Genomic DNA, 13,887 nt, shown 5'->3' on the forward strand with positions numbered 1-13,887 from the left:
CTGTGACAACTCCCACTTTGTGTGTGATTCTTTATCTTTTAACTCCACGCCTCTTGCCAAGACCCTCGCATTTACTTCTCTTACAACCCCATCTATAAATATATTAAACAACCACGGTGACATCACACATCCTTGTCTAAGGCCTACTTTTACTGGGAAAAAATTTCCCTCTTTCCTACATACTCTAACTTGAGCCTCACTATCCTCGTAAAAACTCTTCACTGCTTTCAGTAACCTACCTCCTACACCATACACTTGCAACATCTGCCACATTGCCCCCCTATCCACCCTGTCATACGCCTTTTCCAAATCCATAAATGCCACAAAAACCTCTTTAGCCTTATCTAAATACTGTTCACTTATATGTTTCACTGTAAACACCTGGTCCACACACCCCCTACCTTTCCTAAAGCCTCCTTGTTCATCTGCTATCCTATTCTCCGTCTTACTCTTAATTCTTTCAATTATAACTCTACCATACACTTTACCAGGTACACTCAACAGACTTATCCCCCTATAATTTTTGCACTCTCTTTTATCCCCTTTGCCTTTATACAAAGGAACTATGCATGCTCTCTGCCAATCCCTAGGTACCTTACCCTCTTCCATACATTTATTAAATAATTGCACCAACCACTCCAAAACTATATCCCCACCTGCTTTTAACATTTCTATCTTTATCCCATCAATCCCGGCTGCCTTACCCCCTTTCATTTTACCTACTGCCTCACGAACTTCCCCCACACTCACAACTGGCTCTTCCTCACTCCTACAAGATGTTATTCCTCCTTGCCCTATACACGAAATCACAGCTTCCCTATCTTCATCAACATTTAACAATTCCTCAAAATATTCCTTCCATCTTCCCAATACCTCTAACTCTCCATTTAATAACTCTCCTCTCCTATTTTTAACTGACAAATCCATTTGTTCTCTAGGCTTTCTTAACTTGTTAACCTCACTCCAAAACTTTTTCTTATTTTCAACAAAATTTGTTGATAACATCTCACCCACTCTCTCATTTGCTCTCTTTTTACATTGCTTCACCACTCTCTTAACTTCTCTCTTTTTCTCCATATACTCTTCCCTCCTTGCATCACTTCTACTTTGTAAAAACTTCTCATATGCTAACTTTTTCTCCCTTACTACTCTCTTTACATCATCATTCCACCAATCGCTCCTCTTCCCTCCTGCACCCACTTTCCTGTAACCACAAACTTCTGCTGAACACTCTAACACTACATTTTTAAACCTACCCCATACCTCTTCGACCCCATTGCCTATGCTCTCATTAACCCATCTATCCTCCAATAGCTGTTTATATCTTACCCTAACTGCCTCCTCTTTTAGTTTATAAACCTTCACCTCTCTCTTCCCTGATGCTTCTATTCTCCTTGTATCCCATCTACCTTTTACTCTCAGTGTAGCTACAACTAGAAAGTGATCTGATATATCTGTGGCCCCTCTATAAACATGTACATCCTGAAGTCTACTCAACAGTCTTTTATCTACCAATACATAATCCAACAAACTACTGTCATTTCGCCCTACATCATATCGTGTATACTTATTTATCCTCTTTTTCTTAAAATATGTATTACCTATAACTAAACCCCTTTCTATACAAAGTTCAATCAAAGGGCTCCCATTATCATTTACACCTGGCACCCCAAACTTACCTACCACACCCTCTCTAAAAGTTTCTCCTACTTTAGCATTCAAGTCCCCTACCACAATTACTCTCTCACTTGGTTCAAAGGCTCCTATACATTCACTTAACATCTCCCAAAATCTCTCTCTCTCCTCTGCATTCCTCTCTTCTCCAGGTGCATACACGCTTATTATGACCCACTTCTCGCATCCAACCTTTACTTTAATCCACATAATTCTTGAATTTACACATTCATATTCTCTTTTCTCCTTCCATAACTGATCATTTAACATTACTGCTACCCCTTCCTTTGCTCTAACTCTCTCAGATACTCCAGATTTAATCCCATTTATTTCCCCCCACTGAAACTCTCCTACCCCCTTCAGCTTTGTTTCGCTTAGGGCCAGGACATCCAACTTCTTTTCATTCATAACATCAGCAATCATCTGTTTCTTGTCATCCGCACTACATCCACGCACATTTAAGCAACCCAGTTTTATAAAGTTTTTCTTCTTCTCTTTTTTAGTAATTGTATACAGGAGAAGGGGTTACTAGCCCATTGCTCCCGGCATTTTAGTCGCCTCATACGACACGCATGGCTTACGGAGGAAAGATTCTTTTCCACTTCCCCATGGACAATAGAAGAAATAAAAAAAGAACAAGAGCTATTTAGAAAAAGGAGAAAAACCTAGATGTATGTATATATATATATGCATGTGCGTGTCTGTGAAGTGTGACCAAAGTGTAAGTAGGAGTAGCAAGATATCCCTGTTATCTTAGCGTGTTTATGAGACAGAAAAAGAAACCAGCAATCCTACCATCATGCAAAACAGTTACAGGTTTTTGTTTCACAGTCATCTGGCAGGACGGTAGTACTTCCCTGGGTGGTTGCTGTCTACCAACCTACTACCTATATACATATATATACATATATACATATATATATAATATATATAATATATATAATGTATATTATATATTTATATATATATATATATATATACATATATATATATATATATATATATATATATATATATATATATATATATATAACATATATATATATAATATATACATATATATATATATATATATATATATATATATATATATATATATATATATATATATATATATATGTATATATATATATATATATATATATATATATATATATATATATATATATATATATATATATATATATATATATATATATATATATATATATATATATATATAATGCATGCATGTGCGTGTCTGTGAAGTGTAACCAAAGTGTAAGTAAGAGTAGCAAGATATCCCTGTTATCTAGCGTGTTTATGAGACAGAAAAAGACACCAGCAATCCTACCATCATGCAAAACAGTTACAGGTTTCTGTTTCACAGTCATCTGGCAGGACGGTAGTACTTCCTTGGGTGGTTGCTGTCTACCAACCTTCTACCTTGTCTGACTTAAAAAAATAGTCTGCTGGACTTCTCACGTTTGCTCTTTATTTTTTCTGCTTCTCCTTTCCTACATTGCATCTTTGTCTCCATCTGCCCTTCCTACTCCTTGTATTCTACTGGAAATGATGCATAAATGTTGTGAGGGAATTTTGATAATCATTTAATCACCCTAATAAATATTTTTTTTCACAGGAAACGTTGACAGTCACAAGACGTTTCACGTTAGATGGTCATTCTTATGGTGTCGTTTATCTTGCCTGGAGTCCAGATAGCTCCAAACTTATAGTATGTTTACAAGAAGAGGCTGCAGAACTTGTGGTAAGATATCAAATAAATTTCATGTTAAATGTATTGTGATGAGGTAAGTGTGAGACATGCTTACTGCTACTATTAAAGCAAGGCTTATTGTAGACATCCATCTCACAGTTTAAACTGAAAATCTTACTTCAAGTCACTGGTCTAGAGATTTGGTAAAACAGGAAGTGTAAAAATTTTCCTGTCTTTACTGAATAAATCCATCCTGTACAATTTTATTTACAGTCTGCATGAGAAACTGTTATCAAAGGATATAATATAATTGACAATACTGTGCATAAATTCTTAATTCGCATAAGTATATGTTGTATGTTTGTGAGTGTAGTTCTGTTTTTTGGATGCTGAAATGAAACCGGTGGCAATGTCCTTAAAATGACAGAGTTCACAAATATGAACATAGGCTGCAGACAAAGTAACACAGGCATTCTTAGTCCCAATATCAACACTTGTGTTAAGGTGTCTGTGAGTGATTTAGTGTTAAATGGAGACAGCGACCATAGCATTTGTCCTCCCCAGGAGATGACAGAGTGCATTCTGCATTGGTAACCCCTTCACTGTCCAAAGCCCTAAGATTAAAATTGCTCTCAATGTTGCCATTTGTTAAAAAGATCTTATCAATTAAAAGAGTACATTTTTCTGTTTTTTCTTTTTAGTAGGCTATATGGGAAAAGGGGTTACTAGCCCATTACTCCCTGAATTTCAGTTGACTTTTACAACGCACATGGCTTACGGAAGAAAGATTCTTATTACACTTTCCCATGGATATGAAGGGAAAAGTAATAAAAACAAAAACTATTAAGATAAAATCAAGGAAGATTCAGATTAGTGTGTATACATAAACATGTACATGCATGTGTAGTGTGACCTAAGTGTAAGTAGAAGTAGCAAAATGTACTTGAAATCTTGCATGTTTATGAGACAGAAAAGACACCCGCAATCTTACCATGTAAAACAAATACAGGCTTCTGTGTACAGTAGTCTATTCCTACATCACTTATGGAATATGTGTATGAGGATGTACAATAGCATATCTACACATACACTGCTCTGTATGATAATCTATGTAACTGTATTTGTGTATACATACCTGAATAAACTTACTAACCCTTTGAGGATCCAGATCCCCAATTTGAAAATTCCCCACAGGGTCCAGAATTAAAACAAAAAAAATTCTTATGAAATGGTTGAGAATCTTTTTCTGAAGGTAATAAAACAAAAGGTACAAAATCTGATAAAAAAATTGAAGAAGTTATGCTCTTGCCAACTTTGCTGTGTTAGTGATATTTACGCATTGGCGATTTTGCCCACTTTTGAGTCCTGTTTTTGGCCAGTTACGTTGTTCCATTAGACCAAACTCTTAGCTATTCCGCTACTAGGAGGAGGTGTGTAATTATTAAAAATAGTAGTCAGAGGGCTTAAGAGGGGCTGTTGAGGTGATTTGGTCATTTGGAGAGAATGGAACAAAGTGGAATGACTGGGAAAGCATTTAAATCTGTTGGGAAAGAAGGCAGGGTATGGGTCATCTCCTAAAAGGTTGGAGGGAGGGGGTAAAGGAGGTTTCATGGGCGAGGCGCTTGGACTTCCAGCAAGCGTGAGTGAGCGTGTTAGATAGGGGTGCATGGAGACAAAATAGTTTTTGGACCTGATGAGCTGTTGGAGTGTGAGCAGGGTAATATTTTGTGAAGGGATTCAGGGAAACCAGTTAGCCAGACTTGAGTTCTGGTAATGGGATGTAAAATGCCTGCATTTTAAAGGAGGGGTTTAGGATATTGGCAGTTTGGAGGGACGTCTAAACTGTCGTATCTGAGCACTTCTGCAGAGATGGTGATTATGAGTGAGTGGTGGTGAAAGTGTTGAGTGATGATAAAAGTTTTTTCTTTTGTGTTTTTCTTTCTTTTTGGGTCACCCTGCCTCGGTGGTAAACGGCTGATGTGTTAAAATAAATCTGGTGGCAATAAAACAAAATATTCTCATCAGTACTTCCTGAGATATGAAGGCTTGAAGTTGAAAGTTGTTGACCTGCTGATGGCAACATTAGTAATTGCTGCATGCTCAACTTTTTTTTTTTCTTACAATTTCCAGTAACTTTTGTGGCTTGAGACCCATATAGTGTACATATATCCACCTGTTGTATGCAACATAATACCCACATTAATAGTGTCATCAGTACATTATTTACAAAATGTTTACACAGCAACATAAACACACACAGGTACAAAAGCTTAACATTACTGCTGTTCTGTATACAGGCACTGGTCAAGTAATGAGTCCCTCATCCTTGATAGGTGTTCAAACCCTAGCCTTGGTCAATCCAAAGCAGAGGCAGAAGTGTCTCCAACAGGTAGTATTTTTTTCAGCCTTATTGCTAACCTCTGTCTCAAATCTTTGGTATGACTTTCTTCCACTAGTGGGCCCTGCATACCTGTGATGGTGCCTTCAAGTACTGTATCCCTCTTCTGGCACCTACTTAAGCTTCAGATTGATCAAAGCTTAGGAGATGAACACTTGCCAAGGCTGAGGGATTGATTAACCCATCTTCCACCATAATATATAATCAGTGTAATCTGTGGTGAATAGAAAGTCACTGGTTGGCAAAATGTCTTCATAATAAAAGCACTAAAGTTCTACTACAGGAGCCATTGGTGCATTACAAGTAAAGTTGTGTTCAGTATTACAACATGAATAAGTGTATTATTGTAAATAAATAAATAAATTATATATATGTAGGTAGTAGGTGGGAGACGGCCGACTTGTTGAAAAAAAAAAAAAAAAAGTAGGATGGTACACAGCAACCACCCAGGGAGGTACTACCATCCTGCCAAGTGAGTGTAAAACGAAAGCCTGTAATTGTTTTACATGATGGTAGGATTGCTGGTGTCTTTTGTCTCTCATAAATATGCAAGATTACAGGTAAGGCTTGCTACTTATACTTACACTTAGGTCACACTACACATACATGTACAAGCATATATATACACACACCTCTGGGTTTTCTTCTATTTTCTTTCTAATTCTTGTTCTTATTTATTTCCTCTTATCTCCATGGGGAAGTGGAACAGAATTCTTCCTCTGTAAGCCATGCGTGTCGTAAGAGGCGACTAAAATGCCGGGAGCAAGGGGCTAGTAACCCCTTCTCCTATATATATTACTAAATTTAAAAGAAGAAACTTCAGTTTTTTCTTTTGGGCCACCCCACCTCGGTGGGATACGGCTGGTATGTTGAAAGAAAGAATAATATATATATAATATATATATAATATATATATATATATATATATATATATATATATATATATATATATATATATATATATATATATATATATTATATATATATATATATATATATATATATATATATATTTTTTTTTTTATTATCACACCGGCCGATTCCCACCAAGGCAGGGTGGCCCGAAAAAGAAAAACTTTCACCATCATTCACTCCATCACTGTCTTGCCAGAAGGGTGCTTTACACTACAGTTTTTAAACTGCAACATTAACACCCCTCCTTCAGAGTGCAGGCACTGTACTTCCCATCTCCAGGACTCAAGTCCGGCCTGCCGGTTTCCCTGAATCCCTTCATAAATGTTACTTTGCTCACACTCCAACAGCACGTCAAGTATTAAAAACCATTTGTCTCCATTTACTCCTATCAAACACGCTCAAGCATGCCTGCTGGAAGTCCAAGCCCCTCGCACACAAAACCTCCTTTACCCCCTCCCTCCAACCCTTCCTAGGCCGACCCCTACCCCGCCTTCCTTCCACTACAGACTGATACACTCTTGAAGTCATTCTGTTTCGCTCCATTCTCTCTACATGTCCGAACCACCTCAACAACCCTTCCTCAGCCCTCTGGACAACAGTTTTGGTAATCCCGCACCTCCTCCTAACTTCCAAACTACGAATTCTCTGCATTATATTCACACCACACATTGCCCTCAGACATGACATCTCCACTGCCTCCAGCCTTCTCCTCGCTGCAACATTCATCACCCACGCTTCACACCCATATAAGAGCGTTGGTAAAACTATACTCTCATACATTCCCCTCTTTGCCTCCAAGGACAAAGTTCTTTGTCTCCACAGACTCCTAAGTGCACCACTCACTCTTTTTCCCTCATCAATTCTATGATTCACCTCATCTTTCATAGACCCATCCGCTGACACGTCCACTCCCAAATATCTGAATACGTTCACCTCCTCCATACTCTCTCCCTCCAATCTGATATTCAATCTTTCATCACCTAATCTTTTTGTTATCCTCATAACCTTACTCTTTCCTGTATTCACCTTTAATTTTCTTCTTTTGCACACCCTACCAAATTCATCCACCAATCTCTGCAACTTCTCTTCAGAATCTCCCAAGAGCACAGTGTCATCAGCAAAGAGCAGCTGTGACAACTCCCACTTTGTGTGTGATTCTTTATCTTTTAACTCCACGCCTCTTGCCAAGACCCTCGCATTTACTTCTCTTACAACCCCATCTATAAATATATTAAACAACCACGGTGACATCACACATCCTTGTCTAAGGCCTACTTTTACTGGGAAAAAATTTCCCTCTTTCCTACATACTCTAACTTGAGCCTCACTATCCTCGTAAAAACTCTTCACTGCTTTCAGTAACCTACCTCCTACACCATACACTTGCAACATCTGCCACATTGCCCCCCTATCCACCCTGTCATACGCCTTTTCCAAATCCATAAATGCCACAAAGACCTCTTTAGCCTTATCTAAATACTGTTCACTTATATGTTTCACTGTAAACACCTGGTCCACACACCCCCTACCTTTCCTAAAGCCTCCTTGTTCATCTGCTATCCTATTCTCCGTCTTACTCTTAATTCTTTCAATTATAACTCTACCATACACTTTACCAGGTACACTCAACAGACTTATCCCCCTATAATTTTTGCACTCTCTTTTATCCCCTTTGCCTTTATACAAAGGAACTATGCATGCTCTCTGCCAATCCCTAGGTACCTTACCCTCTTCCATACATTTATTAAACAATTGCACCAACCACTCCAAAACTATATCCCCACCTGCTTTTAACATTTCTATCTTTATCCCATCAATCCCGGCTGCCTTACCCCCTTTCATTTTACCTACTGCCTCACGAACTTCCCCCACACTCACAACTGGCTCTTCCTCACTCCTACAAGATGTTATTCCTCCTTGCCCTATACACGAAATCACAGCTTCCCTATCTTCATCAACATTTAACAATTCCTCAAAATATTCCTTCCATCTTCCCAATACCTCTAACTCTCCATTTAATAACTCTCCTCTCCTATTTTTAACTGACAAATCCATTTTTTTTTTTTTTTCCAAGAAGTCGGCCGTCTCGAACCGAGGCAGGGTGACCCAAAAAAGAAAGAAAATCCCCAGAAAGAAAATACTTTCATCATCATTCAACACTTTCACCACACTCGCACATTATCACTGTTTTTGCAGAGGTGCTCAGAATACAACAGTCTAGAAGCATACACATATAAAGATACACAACATATCCCTCCAAACTGCCAATATCCCAAACCCCTCCTTTAAAGTGCAGGCATTGTACTTCCCATTTCCAGGACTCAAGTCTGACTATATGAAAATAACCGGTTTCCCTGAATCCCTTCACTAAATATTACCCTGCTCACACTCCAACAGATCGTCAGGTCCCAAGTACCATTCGTCTCCATTCACTCCTATCTAACACGCTCATGCACGCTTGCTGGAAGTCCAAGCCCCTTACCCACAAAACCTCCTTTACCCCCTCTCTCCAACCCTTTCGAGGACGACCCCTACCCCGCCTTCCTTCCCCTATAGATTTATATGCTTTCCATGTCATTCTACTTTGATCCATTCTCTCTAAATGACCAAACCACCTCAACAACCCCTCTTCTGCTCTCTGACTAATACTTTTATTAACTCCACACCTTCTCCTAATTTCCACACTCCGAATTTTCTGCATAATATTTACACCACACATTGCCCTTAAACAGGACATCTCCACTGCCTCCAACCGTCTCCTCGCTGCTGCATTTACCACCCAAGCTTCACACCCATATAAGAGTGTTGGTACTACTATACTTTCATACATTCCCTTCTTTGCCTCCATAGATAACGTTTTTTTGACTCCACATATACCTCAATGCACCACTCACCTTTTTTCCCTCATCAATTCTATGATTAACCTCATCCTTCACAAATCCATCCGCCGACACGTCAACTCCCAAGTATCTGAAAACATTCACTTCTTCCATACTCCTCCTCCCCAATTTGATATCCAATTTGACACCCTCATCACCTTACTCTTTTCTATGTTCACTTTCAACTTTCTACCTTTACACACATTCCCAAACTCATCCACTAACCTTTGCAATTTTTCTTTACAATCTCCCATAAGCAAAGTATCATCAGCAAAAAGTAACTGCGTCAATTCCCATTTTGAATTTGATTCCCCAAAATTTAATCCCACCCCTCTCCCGAACACCCTAGCATTTACTTCTTTTACAACCCCATCTATAAATATATTAAACAACCATGGTGACATTACACATCCCTGTCTAAGACCTACTTTTACCTGGAAGTAGTCTCCCTCTCTTCTACACACCCTAACCTGAGCCTCACTATCCTCATAAAAACTCTTTACAGCATTTAATAACTTACCACCTATTCCATATACTTGCAACATCTGCCACATTGCTCCTCTATCCACTCTATCATATGCCTTTTCTAAATCCATAAATGCAATAAAAACTTCCCTACCTTTATCTAAATACTGTTCACATATATGCTTCAATGTAAACACTTGATCTACACATCCCCTACCCACTCTGAAACCTCTGCTCATCCGCAATCCTACATTCTGTCTTACCTCTAATTCTTTCAATTATAACCCTACCGTACACTTTTCTTGGTATACTCAAACTTATTCCTCTATAATTTTTACAGTCTCTTTTGTCCCCTTTCCCTTTATATAAAGGGACTATACATGCTCTCCGCCAATCCCTAGGTACCTTTCCCTCTTTCATACATTTATTAAACAAAAGTACCAACCACTCCAACACTATATCCCCCCCTGCTTTTAACATTTCTGTCATGATCCCATCAGTTCCAGCTGCTTTACCCCTTTCATTTTACGTAATGCCTCACGTACCTCCCCCACACTTACATTCTGCTCTTCTTCACTCCTAAAAGATGGTATACCTCCCTGACCAGTGCATGAAATTACTGCCTCCCTTTCTTCCTCAACATTTAAAAGTTCCTCAAAATATTCTCGCCATCTACCTAATACCTCCCTCTCCCCATCTACTAGCTCCGCTACTGTTTTTAACTGACAAATCCATACTTTCCCTAGGCTTTCTTAACTTGTTTAACTCACTCCAAAATTTTTTCTTATTTTCATTAAAATTTCTTGACAGTGCCTCTCCCACTCTATCATCTGCTCTCCTTTTGCACTCTCTCACCACTCTCTTCACCTTTCTTTTACTCTCCATATACTCTGCTCTTCTTATAACACTTCTGCTTTGTAAAAACCTCTCATAAGCTACCTTTTTCTCTTTTATCACCCCCTTTACTTCATCATTCCACCAATCACTCCTCTTTCCTCCTGCCCCCACCCTCCTAAAACCACAAACTTCTGCCCCACATTCTAATACTGCATTTTTAAAACTATTCCAACCCTCTTCAACCCCCCACTACTCATCTTTGCACTATCCCACCTTTCTGCCAATAGTCACTTATATCTCGCCCGAACTTCCTCCTCCCTTAGTTTATACACTTTCACCTCCCTCTTACTTGTTGTTGCCACCTTCCTCTTTTCCCATCTACCTCTTACTCTAACTGTAGCTACAACTAAATAATGATCCGATATATCAGTTGCCCCTCTATGAACATGTACATCCTGGAGCCTACCCATCAACCTTTTATCCACCAATACATAATCTAACAAACTACTTTCATTACGTGCTACATCATTCCTTGTACATTTATTTATCCTCTTTTTCATAAAATATGTATTACTTATTACCAAATCTCTTTCTACACATAGCTCAATTAAAGGCTCCCCATTTACATTTACCCCTGGCACCCCAAATTTACCTACTACTCCCTCCATAACATTTTTACCCACTTTAGCATTGAAATCCCCAACCACCATTACTCTCACACTTGACTCAAAACTCCCCATGTATTCGCTCAACATTTCCCAGAATCTCTCTCTCTCCTCTACACTTCTCTCTTCTCCAGGTGCATACACGCTTACTATAACCCACTTTTCACATCCAATCTTTATTTTACTCCACATAATATATGTATATATATATATATATAATATATATAATATATATATATATATATATATATATATATATATATATATATATATATATATATATATATATATATATATATATATATATATATATATAATATATATATATAATATATGTATATATATATATTTTATTGATGTTTCATCAATTTTAAAGAACATTTAATGTATTGTAGGTTTGGGATACTGAGCGAGGAGAGCAGATTTGCAAGGTGTCAAATTCTCCAGATGATTCTCTTACCTGAGCTGCTTGGCATAAGGTACTTCATAAACTAGTTTTCTTAAATTAAGTACTCTGTAATTCAGTTAAGTTTTTAATGAATAAATTAGGCAATTAATGTACAGTTGAACCTTAGTTTTCGTGATTAATCCATTCTGAAAAGTCTGACGAAAACTGAAGTAATATTTCCCATGAGAAATAATGTAAATCCAATTAATCCGTTCCAGACACCCAAAAATATTAACAAAAAATACATTTTATAGAGAATAACTATATTTTTACATACAGAAAACAATGAGAAACAAATATAAATGACTAATAAAATGGATAAATGACCATTTAACATCACTTTTACCTTTCTTGAAGACTCTTGTTGGCTTATGGAAGACGGCAAGGAGGGGAGAGGGAGAAGGAGAGGTTATTGTTTGGAAGGGGAATCCCATTCCATTAGGACTTAAGGTATCGAGGCCCTATCCGGGGTGACTTTCCTTCTTCGTCTTTTACTGGCACTAGGGCCAGTTTGAGAGTCACTGTACCCCTGTCACACAGAAAATCTGTCCAGAGAGGTCTGTTTCTGGAGTCTCTTTAAGACTTGCCTAAAATGGGACAAGGCATTGTCATTCAACATGTTGCAGACAGCATGCAACAGCTTTGTTAGGGTGATATTTCTCCACAAAACTTTGCAACTAACTCCACTTTGCACACATGTCCTTAATCACTGTAGAGGGCACATTCTTTTCCCTCTCTCTTCCTCCTCTGAAGCAATTTCCTCAGCTGTGGTCTGTTGCTGTTCCAGTTGAAGGTCTTGCAGCTCTTCAGTGGTGTAGACAGCCTGTACTATCTGCATAGACAGCCTTTGCTGTCTGCCAGTTGAGTTCATATCTCATGGCACTACAGTGCTGCCCTCCCTAGGTCCACCTAGGTCAGTGGGACGCAATGCACACTTGGCCTCATTCTGGCGGCCTCCCTCCTAGGATCAACATCCTCCCCCGCAGCGGCCTGGCTTTCGGCTTCCCCTCATTGCCCGCTGTGAATCTCGGTTTCTTCTAAATAAACCCTGAACTAGTCCATGGCCATGTTCCTTCAACCTTTCATGCTACTCTTGTGAGTAACCTACAAGTAACACCTGGCATCTTCATCAGTAAACCAGCAATAGCGGTGGTGACAGCAGTTTCCGGCGGCAGAGTGAGCCTTTGTTATCAAGGTGGAGGGAGATCATCCATGCTCATACAATGCATCTACCAGCTTCCTAAGTTAGCAGCTACCCACAGCTCCTCGTGGGTGACTGAGGCAGGCCCTTGTCCTTGATTTTCCTGCAAAATCTGGACACAGGCGTCGTGGTGTCATCTTCAGCCTCAGCAGTCTCACCTCATCTGCTCTACAGCACCTCAGCATTTCTCTGCAGCCTTTTACAGCATCCCTACACCCGTCAAGCTCCAAGAAGTCAAGGTGAGGTCATTTTGTGTTGGCCCCATGTAAGTCCATGTGAGTCCATGCGAGCCTACCATATGGCTCCAAGCAACGCCAGCTCATACTTGCCTCCTCTCCTACACTCTCTGCTAAGTTCTGCACTCCTGTATCCAGCTCGTCATCTGCGTGTGTTGTGGTTCTACTATTTTCTTCAAGAAGTCCTACCGGGCATGACCACGTGGGAACCCGGCTGGCTTAGCCCCCAGGCCAGGCTAGTCTGACTCTAAAGTAGCCTGCACATTGTGCCTCAAGCCACCCTACTCCACACATCCTCCAGCTAGTGCAATTTTTTTTTTTTTTTTTTTGTTATCCCAGTGTTATTCCTTGCTTTATTTTCATTTTTATCATTATTTTCTTGATTTTCCCCAGTGAATGATCTACAGTAAATTTTCTTGCATTAGTGTTTGCAGCCCCACTAAGTATACCTTGCAATGTGCGTTTTGTGCAGT

General features: G+C 39.0%; 1 protein-coding gene across 1 annotated transcript in view; it reads left to right on the forward strand.

Moving 5' to 3' along the window:
* The window catches only part of LOC128706316 (WD repeat-containing protein 26-like), a 168,898-nt gene that overhangs the window by 110,632 nt on the left and 44,379 nt on the right, over positions 1-13,887 (forward strand). The window contains 2 exon segments of the mRNA XM_070095853.1: positions 3,296-3,421; positions 11,925-12,008. Of these exon segments, the coding sequence (XP_069951954.1) occupies positions 3,296-3,421; positions 11,925-12,008 (210 nt within the window).

This window comes from Cherax quadricarinatus, chromosome 51, assembly GCF_038502225.1.
Source record: "Cherax quadricarinatus isolate ZL_2023a chromosome 51, ASM3850222v1, whole genome shotgun sequence".
Taxonomy (NCBI): Eukaryota; Metazoa; Arthropoda; class Malacostraca; order Decapoda; family Parastacidae; genus Cherax; species Cherax quadricarinatus.